The 17541-nt window shown below is 39.5% G+C and overlaps 1 protein-coding gene and 1 pseudogene across 1 annotated transcript; one reads left to right on the top strand and one right to left on the bottom strand.

Annotated features, from left to right (window-relative positions):
* Positions 1-2601: 2601 nt before the first annotated feature.
* Positions 2602-5011, bottom strand: LOC131250553 (histone-lysine N-methyltransferase, H3 lysine-9 specific SUVH1-like; annotated as a pseudogene).
* Positions 5012-5585: 574 nt separating this feature from the next.
* LOC131250552 (histone-lysine N-methyltransferase, H3 lysine-9 specific SUVH1-like) lies at positions 5586-6884 on the top strand. Its single transcript, XM_058250841.1, has one exon. It carries the CDS (start codon positions 5586-5588, stop codon positions 6882-6884), a length of 1299 nt encoding a protein of 432 aa, XP_058106824.1.
* Positions 6885-17541: the final 10657 nt, after the last annotated feature.

Here is a 17541-nt window from a genome sequence, read left to right as displayed (position 1 = left end):
ATGGGGACATAAAAATAAACTATTACAAGAAAAAAATTTGAAAGGGATTTGGAATACAGAAAGCCCTCACTGTTGTAAACTGATCACACATAACTAAGTTTGTACCTTTTCTGTCATTGGAACACGACTTCGCTTGGATTTTGTCTATTGATGCCTTTCTAGCAAACTTGGATGAAGAAACCAATTTCTGTAAAATATATGACAAGAACTTTACAAAAATCATCATTCTGAAAAATGACATGTATACTAATATATCAAATGATTTTCGGCACCTAACGTATTTTATAGGCATTGATTAGAGTTAAATTTCTATTAACTTGCAAAACTAATGAAAGAAAGCATGACAGTCACAGATGAAAGTAGATCCATTCTTCCACAGCAATACAAGAGCAATAAGATAACCTGCTTCCAAATTATCAATCATATATATAATTCAGGCCGCATTTATGTGCAAGCAAATTGGATTGAGAAAATTCAGTCCAATACCAATCAAACACAACCGTCAGCTTTGGTCATTTTTTTATTTTTTTATTTTTGTAGTGAAAGGTTCCCACAACTTTCTTAGATTCAATCCTTAGGTTGGAAACAGAACCATTTAGAGTCCCACCATCCAATTCAACTAATTATTGCAAGCTTGCTTGCATGGATTACATGGCTAACAGCCATATGATGGTATATGATTCAGTTAGTGCATGTGTTGTAGGCTATCTTTTCCTGTAAAGAAGACCCACTCATTACCATCAATACACAGAAGATGGTATTCAAGTATCATTGTTATTCCCTACAGCAACCTCTAAGCTTTAATAAACCACACTAGGACATGTATTCCTCAAAATCGGACACAGGTTCCATTCACATCCTTGTTACTCTCTCATTAAAATGATTTTATAATGAAACAAGCTTAAATTACAATGGATACAGATACACAAATGACCCATGAAGAATCTTACATGGATTAACTTTCAATCAGATGATCCTAACCATGCAACTTGGCTCTCATAGATTCAACCACTTGTTATAATTGGGCATTTTCATTAGATGGCTAGGATCATCTGATAGGCAAGCTATCAAAATATGACCAATCCCATGATGGGACCCACCAGCTCAGTGGCTTAGGTAACCAAGAAGTGTGTCCCAACCATATATATATATATATATATATATATATATATATATATATATATATATATATATATATATATATATATATACATATTAAAGAGAGAGAACTACAATTATCATAAAAATAATGCAATTTATAAATACACAAGATGGAGATGAATAACCATATCAAGAACTTGTATAAAGTCATCAAGAGTCAACTACCAACCAACATACCTGCCAAGGGTGCAACCAGTAAAACTTGCTACAAAACATATGTTTCTATGTACAAATATATGGATCAATTATAATGTATCCTCACATAGCAATGGCAAACAAATGCAAGAGCCATAACAACACTCATCTAATTTCAATGGGTCCGCCGCTAGTGTTGAGGAGCTTTTCAGTATACAGAAAAAAATTACAGAATAAAAATAAAAATAAAAAATAAAAAAGAAGAAGAAGAAGATATCACATGACATTCATGGCTTGAATCTAAAATAAACTTTGAAAATTACATAGAGCAATGTTGCATGTCAGTGGATATTAACGCTGTTTGCATGTGCCAATGCTTCAATTTTCAGCTAGGGCTACCTGCTTTATCCATGGTTTTTCCGATTTATTCCAATGCTTCCTTCCTCCATAGGGGAAACTGGAGAAACGGGAGCTTCAGTCACTTAAGGCCTGAGAAAATGATTTGTGTTAAGTGTTGTTTGTTAATGCCGAATTCAGAAAGTACTACAGGATTTTTCATTAAATTTTTTGTAGACTTACGGGACTATTTTTAAGTATTTAGAAATGTTTATTAACGTATTCTAATGCATTTTGTGGACTTACATGACTTTTTCACTGAAATTTGGGCATCTCATCCAATATGTACTAGGTTTTGGCAATGGACAATATGATTCCCATTACACCCATTTCAGACTTGCCTCTAATAGAAGCCAAGCAAATATTCAATCATCGATGAATGGGCCCTTCTGATGTTGGATGGTCAAGATCATCTGATCCAAGGTGGACACTTTCTTGTTGCCATCAATCAAGACTACCCATTTTGCTGGATTTTAATTGGATGGCTATGATCATCATATGAAAGTGATTAGAGGAGTGATAGGAACAATCTAAGGTATGAGCTTTTTACTGAGTTTTGCCAAATCGAAATTAGTTATTTAATAAAGTGTTGATGCAAGTCGAGTTGACTCAGCTGACCTGAGTTGAGTTGAGGTGTTCAGGTTTTTAAACAACGCCAAGGATAAATGGACGGTCCAACCACCAATCAGGATAGGCCATCTAATCCATCCAATTTTTTGTGGCCAGGAGCTAAAAAATCACACTGATTCCGCACATATCAAGGTGGGCCCAACAACTTCTTGTTGGACGGACTACATACAAATTTGTATCCAATATCAAGAGATAAAAAGATTAAATAACGAACGGTGAGATTGCTAACCTGATTTCTGGCCCATTTGTTTATGTAGCCTAACCGAAAAAGCCTTGGCACTATGATGATCCACACAAGCACTTCTGCGTCCTGCGATGGCCAATCATGCGGCCCACCTTATCGTTGCTCAAGTGGGTCCCACTCAGGCCATAATCGTATGTTAATTCAGTCAATGGTGGGATGTGCTTGATCTCGTAGAACATGATGTTCAGATAGCAATCATCAAGATGATTGTAGACCATAGGCTGCCAGAAAACGATGGGCGTGACTATGGTTCATGAATCGGGCCACGTTCCCCCTATTCTTCACGCTGATGATGATTGTGAACGGCTCAGATGACACGATTGGTGTCTCGGTGGGGCCCTCTTCTCCTAGCAATGCAGGCTCGTAGTTCTATTCAGATGGGTCCATTTTTGGTGGGGCAGGCTCGAAGATGTACACATCTTCATCATCATCATCCTCCACTTTGATAATCTGATCGATGGCCTCACCCGTGTACTGGCAGATGAAGGACCCTGTCCTGATTGGGTCCCACGATCGGACGGTCCATCCTCTATTTTTTCTCTTGAAAACCTCCAATATGAACCGTACACCCTTCTGGCTACTCTATTACTGCAGTTTGACGAGCACAAACACCCGGCCCCACACTCGTATATGAGTGGTTTATGGCTCACGAGCACCCCTGCTGGGCCATATGGGAGATATCCACCGTTGAATCTCACACAATTGCAGTTGGGATTGCCCGGGACGCACATGCCCTTGCAGTTGCATGTAGCCCTTGATCTCATGGAGTTTATGGGACTCAAGTAATTGACTCTATGGTTATATTGGAAATGGGCGGGGCCCTTCTCATCATCAACGTTGTTCACAAGATAGATGGGTAGATTTTCTAAACTGCCCGACAGGTCAGGCTGGATCATGCTGGGCCTTGACATGGGATTCTCTTTCCACCGTTCGATCGACTTCCAGATCAAAATGTCATTGGGCTGGCCCGGCATCCTCAACATTTTGTACTTGAAAATGGCATGGCCCTTGGATCTCTCTATCCAAGTCTCTTGGATATTATAGAAGCCATCATAAACGTAGATCCTGTCCGTTGGAGTGGTCTAATTCTTCATACAACGGATGGCCCTGATCTCATTTTTCTGATGGATGCTCTTCTCTAAGGTCAGATTGCTGCTCTAGACCGAATGATCACTAACCACCTTGTGCTCCATGTAGATCATCACATCTCATGGATCATCCAGATCATCTTCTTGGGGCACAAAAACCAAGCTAACAGCTATGATGTCTTCTTCATTGCTAAACTTAAGGCTCATGTAATCGACCGCACCCATCACCATCGAATGCAATCCGAACAACCACATCTCGTGCCTGAAGAAGAAGACAACACCGATTGCAAACACTCTAGTATCTTCCACATATTCACTTCAAGCACTTCATTGGCCATGATCGCCCCAGCCACCAGATCGGGGAGTGTAATGGCCCTACAACCCGACTCAGTAGCATTGTTGACCTGCAATAGCCTCCATTGGAGCCCGTCGAAAGTGATCATGGTTTTCTTGATCAAGCCCCGATCACTGTCAATCAACAGAGGTGGTAAAATATCATCATCACCGATTTCTTTCTTGCTCGGAATGTTATCATCGCTTTCGGTCTCGCTGCCTCCAGTCTCAATCAAAGCAATCGATGGCCTCTCGTCCCACTTGGCCCGCTTCTTGAAGGTTCTGATATAGTGGAAATGCTCCTCTTTATGCCCTTCTCTAGTGGCCTTAATTTGGACACTTTCGACGGGCCCACATGGCCATTAGTTTCCCACATGGACCACGGTCTACTCGTTTGATCACCATCTATGGCCCCAAGAATGGTGGTAGATCGTTGTAATCACGGTTGGGGGTTGTGATTGCAACAATATGTCGACGACATCGAACACCTTCGATGACAATGAGTAAAACATCAAAACATTCCAACGACTAAACATGAATTTTTTGGATTTTTGTGATGGCATCGACCACTCAATGGCATCGAGTAGTTTGTCAATGACATCGACAGACCCTATTGTTTATAGATTTAAGATATCCACAACAATCTTCACCATGTCTTCAATCTTCATTCTACATAACTTCATATCCCCGTCTCTAATTATACCTTATATTATATCTCCATCATCGCTTTTCGTGCACACTCTGTTTTCTATTTATGTCCTTGCTAAGGCCAGTGAAGTTGCACAAAACTTGAACTTCTCTGTGGGAACCACTTTCGTAAGTATGTTAACCGGATTCACACCAGTGTGAATCTTTTCTCTAGAGTCACTCATCATTCCTCAAGCACTTGTTGGATAAAATGGTGACACACATCAACATGTTTAGTACGTGAGTGACAAACAGAATTTTTAGCCAAATTGATCGTGCATTCGTTGTCACGATTAACTAACATGACTTCTTGCTGAAGCCCCAACTGATTTATCATTTCCCTTAACCAAATATCTTTTCTTGAATGCATCTGTCACTACCATATACTTAGCTTCAATTGTAGAAAAAGCCACTACAGAATGAAGATTTCACAGCCAATTAATCACTCCACCCACTAGTACAAACGAGTAATCAGAAGTTGACTTTCTAGTATCCACACTGCCCATGTAATCAGAATCTACATATCCTACCAACTTGGCCCTTGAATTCTCAAATGTTAAAATGAAGTATTTGTACCTTGAATGTATCTAAGTAGTTATTTCACTGCCTCCCATTATTGTTTGTCGAGATTAGATATGTATATGCTAACAACACCAACTGCATGTGAAATATCTGATCTTATACAGACCATGACATACATAAGCTATCAACTGTGCTCGAATAAGGCACGCGAGACATTTCCTTCTTTTCTTCATCGGTTTTAGGATATTGTTTAGAAGAAAGCTTAAAATGAACCATATTAAGAATGTTGACCGACTTTGCCTTGTTCATCACATACTTTATCAATACATTCTCAAGGTATTCCTTCTGAGATAACCAAAGCTTGATTCTCTTACTGTCTCTGTGTATTAATGTCGAGACCGCGGTTTATGTGGGTCACTAATGGTGATGTGTGCCCGTCAAAAGTGTCCAACTTAAGGCCACGAGAGAAGGGTAGAAAGAGGGGCGATTCCACTAGATCACAACCTTCAAGAAGTGGGCCAAGTGGGAATCGGAGGCCATCAATTGCTCTGATTGAAATTGGAGGCAGCGAGACTGACTCCGATGATAACATTCTGAGCAAGAAACTGAACGATGAGGATGACATTTCACCATCTCCGTTGATTGACAGTGATCGGGGCCTGATCGAGAAAACCATGATCACCTTCAACGGGCTCCAACAGAGGCTATTGCATGTCAATAGTGCCATTGAGTCAGGTCGTAGTGCCATTACACGACCCGATCTGGTGGTTGGGGCAATCATGACCAGTAAAGGGTTATATGTGAATATGAGGAAGATATCGAGGCCCACCAAAGGGGTCACAATCGGTGATATCTTCTTCTTCAGATATGAGATATCCTTGATTGGATTGCATTCAACGGTGATGGATGTGGTCGATTACATGAGCCTTAAGTTTGGAAATGAAGAAGACATCGTAGCCATTAGTTTGGTTTCTGGGCCCCAAAAAGATGATCTGGACGATCCAGATGTGATGGTTTACATGGAGCTGAAGGTGGTCAGTGATCGTTCACTCCAGAGCGGCAATCTGGCCTTAGAGAAGAGCATCTATCGAAAAAATGAGATCAGGGTCATCCGTTATATGAAGAATCAAACTACTCCAACGGGCAGGATCTACGTTTATGATGGCCTCTATAATATACAAGCGACTTGGATAGATAGATCCAAGGGCCACGCCATTTTCAAGTACAAAATGCTATGGATCTTGGGCCATCCCAACGACATTGTGATCTGGAAGTCCATCCAACGGTGGAAAGAGAATCTTATGTTGAGGCCTGACATGATCCAGTCTAACCTATCGGGCAGGATGGAAAATCTACCCGTCTATCTCGTGAACAACGTTAATGATGAGAAGGGCGCCACTCATTTCAAAAATAGTCATAGAGTCAATTACTTGAGTCCCATAAACTCCAAGAGATCAAGGGTCAGATGCAACTGCAAGGGTACGTGTGTCCCGAGCAATCCCAACTGCCATTGTGTGAGATCGAACGGTGGATATCTCCCATATGGCCCGGCTGGGGTGTTCATGAGCTGTAAACCATTCATATACGAGTGTGGGGCCAGGTGTTTGTGCTTGTCAAATTCTAGAAATAGAGTGGCTCATAAGGGTGTATGGTTCAGATTGGAGGTTTTCAAGACGAAAAATAGATGATGGGCCGTCCGATCGTGGGACCCAATCAGAGCGGGGTCCTTCATCTGCCAGTAAATGGCTGAGGACATCGATCAGATGATCAAAGTGGAGGACGATGATGATGAAGGTGGGTACATCTTCGAGCCTGTCCTACAAAATGGACCCATCTGAATGGAACTACGATCCTGCATTGCTAGAAGAAAAGTGTCCCACCGAGCCACCAATCGTGCCATCTGAGCCGTTCACAATCATCATTAGCGCGAAGAATAGGGGAAACATGGCCCGATTCATGAACCAAAGTTACACGCCCAACGTTTTCTGGCAACCGATGGTCTACAATCATCTTGATGATTGCTATCTACACATCATGTTCTACGCGATCAAGCACATCCCACCGTTGACTGAATTGGCGTAAGATTATGGCCTGAGTGGGGCCCATTCAAGCAACGAGAAGGTGGGCCACATGAGTGGGCATCACAGATAGAGGTGGGCACTGGATGACTTGATCTGGCTAACTCAACTTGTTCAACTCATTTAGATTTGACTCGACCCGAACCGAATGGGTGAGTCGGTCCGAACCGAGTAGGCATCTCCCAATCCAAACTCAAACCGAGTCAAGTTCTAGTTACCTAGTAACTCGACCCAACTCGATCTGAAACCAGTCTCTCTAACCCTACTCGCCGCACCCTACCCCGATTAGATCCCTAAATCTCTCTCTCCCCCCCTCATCCTCCTCATCTTCCATGCCTGGCCTCTCTCTCTCCCTCCCTCATCTTCCAACCACCCACCACCATCACCCTCCTCATCCTCCAAGCCCGGCAACCACCCACCACCATCACCCTCCTCATCCTCCAAGCCCGGCAACCACCCACCACCATCACTCTCCTCCTCCTTTCTCTCCTCTCTACTCTCTTGGTTTCTCCCTCCCTCATCTCTTAATCCGACTCGGTGCTAACTCAACCCAACTTGGTACTTCTGACCAAATCAGATTCGGTCCGGATCAGTCCAGGCCAGACCAGACTCGGATCGAGTCAGGCATGCCGGACTCAGTATTGAGTTGGATCGAGTCGAGTCAGCCCTAACTCGGTCCGACTTGACTCGATGCCCAGCTCTAATCGCATGATGCAGAAGTGCTTGTGTGGATCATCACAGTGCCAAGGCTTTTTCGGTTAGGATACAGATGCGAATGGGCTAGAAATCAGGTTAGCAATCTCACGGTTCATGATTTTTTTTAAAAAATTTAATTTAATTTATTATTATTATTTTTTAATCTCTTGATACTGGATACGAATTTGTATGGAGCCCGTCCAATAAAAAGTTGTTAGGCCCACCTTGATATGTGTGGGAAATGTGGGGATGAGATGCTACCGTCCAAACTTTCTTGTGGCCCACCAAAGTTTCACATCATGCTTTTTCTTTTTAAGGCTCACCTCAACTCAACTCTACTTGCATCACTACTCTATTAAATAACTAAATTGCAAAGCTCAGTAAAAAGCTCATACCTTAGATTGTTCCTATCACTCCTCTAATCACTTTCATATGATGATCATAGCCATCCAATTAAAATCCAGGAAAATAGGTAGTCTTGATTGATTGCAACAAGAAAGTGTCCACCTTGGATCAGATGATCTTGACCATCCAACATCAGAAGGGCCATTCATCAATTTGAACCGTCAACCATACGTAGGTCCCACAGTGGACACCCATGCATCCCCAAGCTTCAATCTGATCAAACGAATAAAATAGTTAGTCCAAAGTTATTATAAAGATTAGGTAAAAGACCAAACACTTGCATGTGTGGACCGTCAATTATACAAATTAGGTGCGGCCCCGAATGTGGGGCCCACCTTGATGTAGATTTTATATATCCAATCTGTACATCCTTTTTAAAAGCTCCTTTTAGGAAACTATGCAAAAAATGAAGCATATCCAAATTTCAAGTGGGCCATTTCACACGAAACAGTGATAATTAACCATTAAAAATTTATTTATGGGCCCAAAAAGTCTTGGATCAACCTTTTTGAAGCATATCCAAATTTCTAGTAGGCCATTTCACACGAAACAGTGGTAATTAACCATTAAAAATTTATTTATGGGCCCAAAAAGTCTTGGATCAACCTTAACTTTATATTTTTCCTTTCATCCTGGTAACTGTTACCTTAACAATAGGTTGGATGGAAAATAAACATTACTTTGGGCATTTTTGTGGGCCCTAGAAACCTTTTAACGGTGGGTGTTCAATCACCACAATTTCCTAAGGTGTGGTCCATATGAGATTTAGATCTGCTTTATTTTTCTATACCTTAAATTAAGCTTAAAAAATGGATGGACAGCGTGGATATACAAAATACATATATATATATATATATATATATATATATCTATATATATATATATATATACAAAATACATATAGGTGGGCTCCACGGTCACGGCTGCACCGTGTTGGGTGGGGCCCACTGTGATATTTGTGAGTAATCCACTCTGTCCATCCGTTTTTAGTGCTCATTTTAGGAGATGTGACTGAGAATGAGGTGGATCTAAAAATCAAGTGAGCCACATGAGAGAAAACAGTGGGGTTTCAGTGAGCACGGTTGAAACAATCTTATAGCCATAAAAGTTTTGTATTAGGCTATTATTATTATTATTATTGTGTGTTTTCCCTTCATCCCAGAGGGATTGACCTTATAAACGGTTTGGATGGCTTATAAACATCAAGGTGGAACCCAGAAAGGTTTCAACGGTAGGAGTATCTTTTCCCAAATTTTCCTTTTGTATGATCCACTTGAGTTTTGGATCCACCTCATTTTTTGTGGAATGCCCAAAATGAGCTTGAAAAACGGATGGATGGGGTGGATTTCTCACAAACATCACGGTGGCCCCACATCCTTGCCAAGGAACTAAACGTGAACTGACTTTGTGAAGTTCGAAGGAGATTTTATTTTGGCAGGTTATTAGATACTCTGCAAGGGCCCCATACTTATACACAGGCACTCAAAAATTGTACACATGGCACATGTTAACCTATATATCAAACCGGTAAAACTGTGGAACCTGCTATCTCCAAGGTATAATGAAAAAATCAGATTGTTTTGATCAGGTAACGACCTCTTATTCACTAGGAGTTTTTTGTTGCATAAGTACCATTGGATTTTTCATTTTTAACTAATGTCAATTAATCTAATAGTCAATTTATTGAATAAGCTTGATTTTTAATTCATGATACATATAAACTGGTATCTGTAATTTGGACAGTTAACTTGAATTAATTGTATAAAATTTATTCAAGTTTCAAGAATTTTGATTGGAGGAGCATCCATTATAACTGACCTAAAGCATTCAACTTTGTTACGATATTTCAAGGCTTTCATCCAAGGGTTGTTGGTAAGGGTGCACACGAAACGATAGAACCAGTACACCGGATTGGAACCAACCAGACTGCACGGTTTGGTCCGGTTCTACATCACTAGTGCACCGGTTTCAATTCCTTTCCAAAAATCAAAGAACCGGTTAGTTTGGTTCGGTTCTCAATTTGGGGTCCTGCAAAATTGAACCGGACCACAAACTGGACCATGTAACCAAACCCTGGAACCAGACCTAGAACCAGAGCCCTTGGTCAATAAATATTTAAATTTTATTTTTTAAAAAAAATTTATACCATTCATCAAATAGATCACAACACAAATAGACATTGGAAAAAAAATTATTTTGGGAACACAAAAGGGCCATAAAAGCAAACCATGACAAGAATACTCTTTGCAAAAATTTTCAGCAAAGGAGCTTGGGCTGGATACACCCCGATCCATAGCTCAAGTGGTAGACTGAGTGAAAGATACCTCATTTCAACACTAAGGTCTTGGTATCGTACCCTAGTGGGAGTGGCTAATAGTGAAGTGTGAACTGACAGTGGGGTGTACTAACAAGCTAACAAAAAAAAAGAAGCTTGGGCTAGATTAAATAAAAAAATAAATAAAAACAATGTAATTAGGCTGGATTATAAAAAGCCCAAAACCGTAGAATCGAATAGGTTTTTACGGTCTAATTCCAATTTAGATATAGAGTGCAAACGGTCTGGATCTGGTTCTAGTTTTCCTGAAACCGTTGGGAACAATTCAGTTCCGATTTCACCCCAGAACCAGACCAAACTAAACCATGTGCACCCCTAGTTGTTGGTGCTTAATGTTCACCTTCTCTCCATGTTGGTTGCATATTCCATACCCTCTAAGGTATAATGGGACAACTAAAATACATATAGTTTCGAGCGGAAGCTAATTTCACTTAACCACATTTTTAGAAATTCAAGTGTCGATTTAATAGAATATTAGTAAATAAACATTTAATATAAAGAAGAAAGTTGTACAAGTTTTTACATAAATAAATAATTGTAGAAAATATGTCACTCAACAAGAGAATATAAGATGAGAATACCTTTCACCAAATATCATTGGTAATTAAACGTGTACCAAGAATTTAAATGAAAGACTTCTCAATTTTGAAATAATACTAAGACATACTATGATATTTTCTAGATTGCACATGTTGCATCAATTAACTCAAACACCTGAGAGGACACACACACACACACACACACACACACATATACTTTGCCTAAATAAGATTTATATGTTAGATTTATTATCTATAGATGTGTTTAATAAAAATAACTCTATTTATACTACAAAATCTACATCTTTCTCTATAATATCATCTAAAAATCCTCAAATTATATTTATTCAAGGCATTAAAATTATAAAATTAGAAGATCATGTAACAATTCATTTTTTTTTCAATTTTCAAAGTAATTAAACAATAATTATTGGTTTCTTTGAGGGAAGGGAAGAAGGCGAAGAGTGGGGAAAGAAACACCTGGGAAAAATGAAAATTATTCTTTTGTTTAAACATTCAACAAAAAAAAGGGCTGTATAGAGATTTAAAAAAAAAAAAAAAAAAAAAAAACTTTTACTATTACATTTCCAAGCATGAGTAATTAAAAGATACCTCCCCAGCTATCTTTGTTTTTAAACATCTCCCCGTGAAATCAATACCAACCTCGCTCTAAAATGTATCTTTTATGATTCATATTATTCAATGCACTTAAACCTTAAATCACAAAATTCTATAAAACTACTATGACTTCCTTCCTTTAGTTAGTTTCAAAGTAATTAACATTAAATTACAAGCAATTAGGGTTCTTTTAGAGAATCAATGCTTACATCCAACCTGAATGATTTGCACATAGATATTTCTCATTTTGTAAACAAAATTGTATAATTTTGAATTATTTCAATCCACAAAAATGAGTGTGTATACTGTTTCAATGCTTAAAGCAGAAAATGAGTGTATGCAAATTAATCAAAGTGAAAATAAAAATAAAAAGATTAGGAAGATCCAAATCTAGAGGTCGAGAACAGATGATTGCAACTAACTCAGTCTCTATTAATTGGCGAGAAGAAGAGTCTATAATTGAAATTCAATTATATTAGCATTATAGAAATCAAGTCATATCTAATGATACCTTAGGTTCTGCTCCAACTGCAAAGCGTCACTGAAATCTCAAAGATTGTGCCTTATCAGCGTTCACGCGAAACCTAAAACCTTTGGAAGTCATGGGCTAGTCCTGCTAGCAACAAGCAATGACTGAGCAAGGGACAACCCACCCATACAGCCAGTAGGGAGAAGATGACACTACTGGCAAAGATCCTCTGCGAAAACGCCGCAGGCACAAAGCGCGAGAGGCCTGCAGTGGAGGAAAGGGAGATTGGGCGGTGGGGGAGCATAGCATAAGGAGGAAAGGGAGCCTGGGTGGTGGAAGAGCCGGGGGAGGTTGGGTTTCTTATATAATAGCGCTTTCCGAGCATTTAGTTTTTTAAGCTTACATTTATTTTAATTAAATAATTATCAACTTTTTTTAATTTAATAACTACCTACTTTCTCCATATTCTAATAACTTAGATCAATGCATAAAAGTATTTTTTTCAGAGATTTGATAGATTATTTAAGGAAAGAAATCCTAACAATTATTTTTTTTCTTAATTTAAACATTGTTTACATTTTCTTCACTCACTCTTGGTCTTATTTCGATGGAAACGGTAACACAATGAAAAAGTACAATGACTACAAATGCTTTTACCTGTCTCCTGTAAACAATTTGCACTTGACCGTGTTGTTGTGCATGAGGACATGCCACATGCAAGAACGTCTATTTAGATTAATTTTCTAATTAACTAAATATAATTTTTTAAAAAATTTCTCCTTATTTTTTATTAGACAATAATTATAGACAAATTCTTAAACTTGTTTGAGAGTGTGTATAGATATATATTGATAATTACTATGGAATCCGTGTTAATTAGAATCACCAGTTGTATTTGATAACTGGACCCTACGGGGTTATTTTCTTTTCTAATTTCAATTGTAATTCAATGTAAATGAATAATAATTATTTTACTTTTGTAATTTCAGCTAACTTCCCAAGGTGATATAGACGACATCCTCTTTGATAGCATTTTAGCACCTAATCTAAGGAGAAAAACATTAAAACAATGGAGCCCATTGTATTGCGCATTTCTTATCCACACCGTCCATCCCTTCAACCAACTCATTTTAGGGCATGAGTGAAAAATCAAGTAGACCACATTATAGGGAACCATAGGAATTATATGCCTGCCATTGAAAACTTCCTGCAGCCTAGAAATTTGGATCTAGTTAATAATTCTATTCTCCATTTAATCGTGATTGTGTGACCTTTTTCTTTTTCTTTTTCGTTTTTTACACACCCCAACACACTCAGGCAGAAGTACTGGGATTTCACCACCCATGAGTACTCGAACCCTTGACCACTTGTGACCTTATAAACAAGTTGATGACAAATAAATATCAATGTACGCCATGTGTACACTCACCAAAATAAAATATTTTTCTTAGGAGTAGGATAGTTCCAAACTAGGCTTGAAATATCAACTGACATGGCTAGCTAGTAATCCTGCCACTAGCAAGTGGCTAGTAGTCGGTGCTCTATGGGGCCCACTACGATGTATTTGATTCATCCACGCTGTTCATTCATTTTTTGATATATGGCAGGAAGTCAAAAATGAAATGGATTCAAATCTCAATTGAAACCATAAGAGAAAACAATGTTGATTGAACGTCCATCATTAAAAGCTTCTTGAGGCCACATAAGTTTTGAATAAAGTTTATATTTAATTTTTTTTCCTTCATCCAAGTATTTATTACCTAATAAACAAGTTGGATGTCAAATAAGCATTATAGTGGGCCATAGGAGGTTTTTAACTGTGGAAATTCAATCATTACTCTTTTTTCCATTTTGTGGTCCATCAAATATTTAGATCTGTCTCACTTTTGGTGTAAAGCCTTAAGAAAAATGAATGGACGGCGTGGATAAAACAAGTGCATCATGTTGGACAAGCCAACCACCGGCCACCTGGCATTGGCAGCGTCACTAAACAGACCGCGTAAGAAACGGCGATGACGTGGCACGCACTTGCCGAGTTGCTTATCGTTTAGCGCTTTAATGGGACGCGGATTTCCTGCGAAAGCCTTTCGCAGGAAGTTCCTGCGCAAGATTTTGTGTGGGAGCCAATCAGGTGCTTTAATGAACGTGGGGCCCACCTTGATATACATTTACTATATCCAATCCGTCCATCTATTTTATCAGATTATTTTAGTTCAGTATTTTAAAAATTAAACAGATCCATATCTAAATTGGACCATAACACAGGAGATAGTGGTGATTGACCATTAAAAACTTATTGTGGGCCAAAAGTTTTTTTATGATCAAGCTTATATTTGTCTTTTCCCTTAATCCTAATGTATGTTACTTTATTAAAAGGTTTATTGGAAAATAAACATTATTTTTGGCCATTTTCGTGGTCCATATGAAGCTTTTAATGGTGGAAGTTCAATCACCACATTTTCCTATCGTGTGGTCCATTAAGAAATTTATATCTATTTTAATGATTTTATTACAACCTAAAATGAACTTAAAAACTGATAGACGGCGTGGATATACAAAATATAGATCGATATGGGCTGCATGGTCGAGTCTGCACAGTGCTGGATGAGGCCAGGGCTACACCTAAACCGCAATGCATGCCTCCAAAACGTGGCAAACTGACTTTGTTAAGTCCGAAGAAGATTTTATTTTGGCGGGTTATTCGATACTCTGTAAGCCCACCGTACTTGATACACAGGCACTAGGTGGCACATGTTAACTCATATCCAAACCGACGAAATTGTGTAACCTTCTTTCTATGAGGTATAAAATAAAAATCAGATTGTTTTGAATAGTCATGGACACTGATTTAGTGGAGACGTTTTTATTGAATAAGGACCATTGGATATTTTAATTTTTAACTCATGTCCCCAAATCCGATGGTTAATTTGCCGAATAAGCTTTGATTTTTAATACATGATACATATAAATTAAAAACCTTAATTTGAGCGGTTTAACTTGAATTAATTACATATTATCGTGTCGAGGCAGGATAGGCCATCTACCCGTCTATCTTGTGAAGAACATTGATGATGAGAAGGGGCCCACCCATTTCCAATATAACCATACAGCCAATTACTTGAGTTCGATCAACTCCATGAGATCAATGGCCAGATGCAACTCCAATGGCACGTGCATCCCGGGCAATCCCAAACTACCATTCTGTGAGATTGAACGGTGGATATCTCCCGTATGGCTCGGCTGGAGTGCTCGTGAGCCGTAAGCCATTCATATAAGAGTGTGGGGCCGGGTGTTTGTGCTCATCAAACTGCAGAAATAGAGTGGCCCAGAGTCCAGCTTGTGGGGACTCGGATTCGGTGGTTAATGCTAGAAAACACCTGCAGGCCCCACCATGATGTTTGTATTTTATCCACTCCGTCCATCCACTTTTCCAGCTCATATTAGTGCATGAGATAAATATGAGGATGATCCAAATATCAGGTGGTCCACACCATGAGAAATAGTTGTGATTAAATGCCCACTATTAAAAACTTTGATCGCCACCGTTTCTTGCGGTGTGGTCCACCTAAAATTTGGATCTTCCTCATTTTTGGGCCATACCCTTATATGAGCTCGCAAAATGGATGGATGGAGTGGATAAAACACATGAAGCATGGTGCGACCCGTGGAGCTTTTGCATTATTGACAATACTGAGGTGGGTACTGTGCACCGCACTGAATCCGAGTCTAGAATAGGAATGAATCCAAATGGGGCCCACACGACCATTTGCAGCCAATGCATCAATTAATGGTATTAACATGCATAGAACCACGAGGGACAGCTACGAGGACTAAGATTTCTTCAGCCGGACTGCAGGGGAATTCCTACAGCACTAAGCTATGTGGGGCCCACCATGAAATATGTGTTATATCCACTCTGTCCAATTGCTTGTGGTGCTTATTTTAAGACATGAGCCCAAGTGCGTAGATCCAAAGCTTAAGTAGACCACACCAACCAAGGAATAGTGAGGATAAAAGATGCCAGCATTTAAAAACTTTCATAGCCCACACATGATGCTCATGGACTTGGACTGTGATGACCCCAACACCACCATGTAGCAGGTGGAAAAGCTCCCATCACGACGCATGTGTTTTATCTACGCCGCCAATTCATTTTTTCCGGCTCATTTTAGGGCATGAGCTAAAAAATGATACAGATCCAAAGCTCTAAATAAACTACACCACGGGAAACAGTAGAGTTAATCCACTATACCTTCTTACCATGTTTGTATTTTCCATCCATCATATTCATAAGGTGATTACTGATTACATGCCTTTAATGAAGGGGCTCGCTATACCTTCTTACCATGATCGTATTTTCCATCCAACATATTCATAAGGTGATTACATGCCTTAAATGAAGGTGCTCACAAATAACAGCTTGATCTAAAACTTCTGTGGCCCTCTGGAAAGATTTCAATGGGCACATGATCCCCACCGTTTCCTTGGTTTGGTCCACTTGAGCTTTAGAGCTTCCTCATTTTTGGACTGATGCCCTAAATTAAGCTAGCAAAATGAATGGAGAGCGAATAAAACATATACATTATGGTGGAGCCCACGGATCATTTCCAATCCAATACAAGTTTACTTCAACCTGGATGAAAGGAAAACACAAGAAGTTTTCAACTGTGGGTGTTTAATCTTAAGCCATAGCTCGCTTTGAGCTTTGGGATATTTCTTATTTTTGGGGCCATGTCGTAAAATGAGTTGAGGAGTGGATATAGCACATACATCACACTAGGACCCACAGAGCTTAGGTTGAAGTGCCCCAGCAACTCTCAGTTGTTGGATAGCAATCATCGATCCTGACCATTTAAATCTTAAGGCGAGACTGTGGTTTGCTACTTCCACATGCAGCAGTCTCCACATGCACCTTCACATCTTACACGTGCCAACCTGCACGTGTATGGAACATCCAACCCATGAATAGTTTATTCATGATATTCTCTGCAGGGGCTGCCTCATGCAGTAACTAGGCCAGTCTGCTCATCAAGCCCCTTACATTTATTTTGAACAGCTGCAAGTCTTTCAATAGCCGTCCGTTGTTCCATTGATGGTATGCATGCAGTATGCCTTCTGATGGTTATACCACCCTCATTTCATGCAAGTTTGTCTTTTCAGTATAACCTAGACTGACTGTCATTGGCACGTGCAGAGCGTGCAAAA

This window comes from Magnolia sinica, chromosome 7 (genome assembly GCF_029962835.1).
Source record: "Magnolia sinica isolate HGM2019 chromosome 7, MsV1, whole genome shotgun sequence".
NCBI lineage: Eukaryota > Viridiplantae > Streptophyta > Magnoliopsida > Magnoliales > Magnoliaceae > Magnolia > Magnolia sinica.
Note: the sequence above shows the minus strand (reverse complement) of the source record. Positions and strands in the feature narration are given on the sequence as shown.

Excerpts from the sequence above, each read along its gene's own strand:
- LOC131250552 (XM_058250841.1), top strand. The coding sequence starts at position 5,586 with ATGTCGAGACCGCGGTTTATGTGGGTCACTAATGGTGATGTGTGCCCG.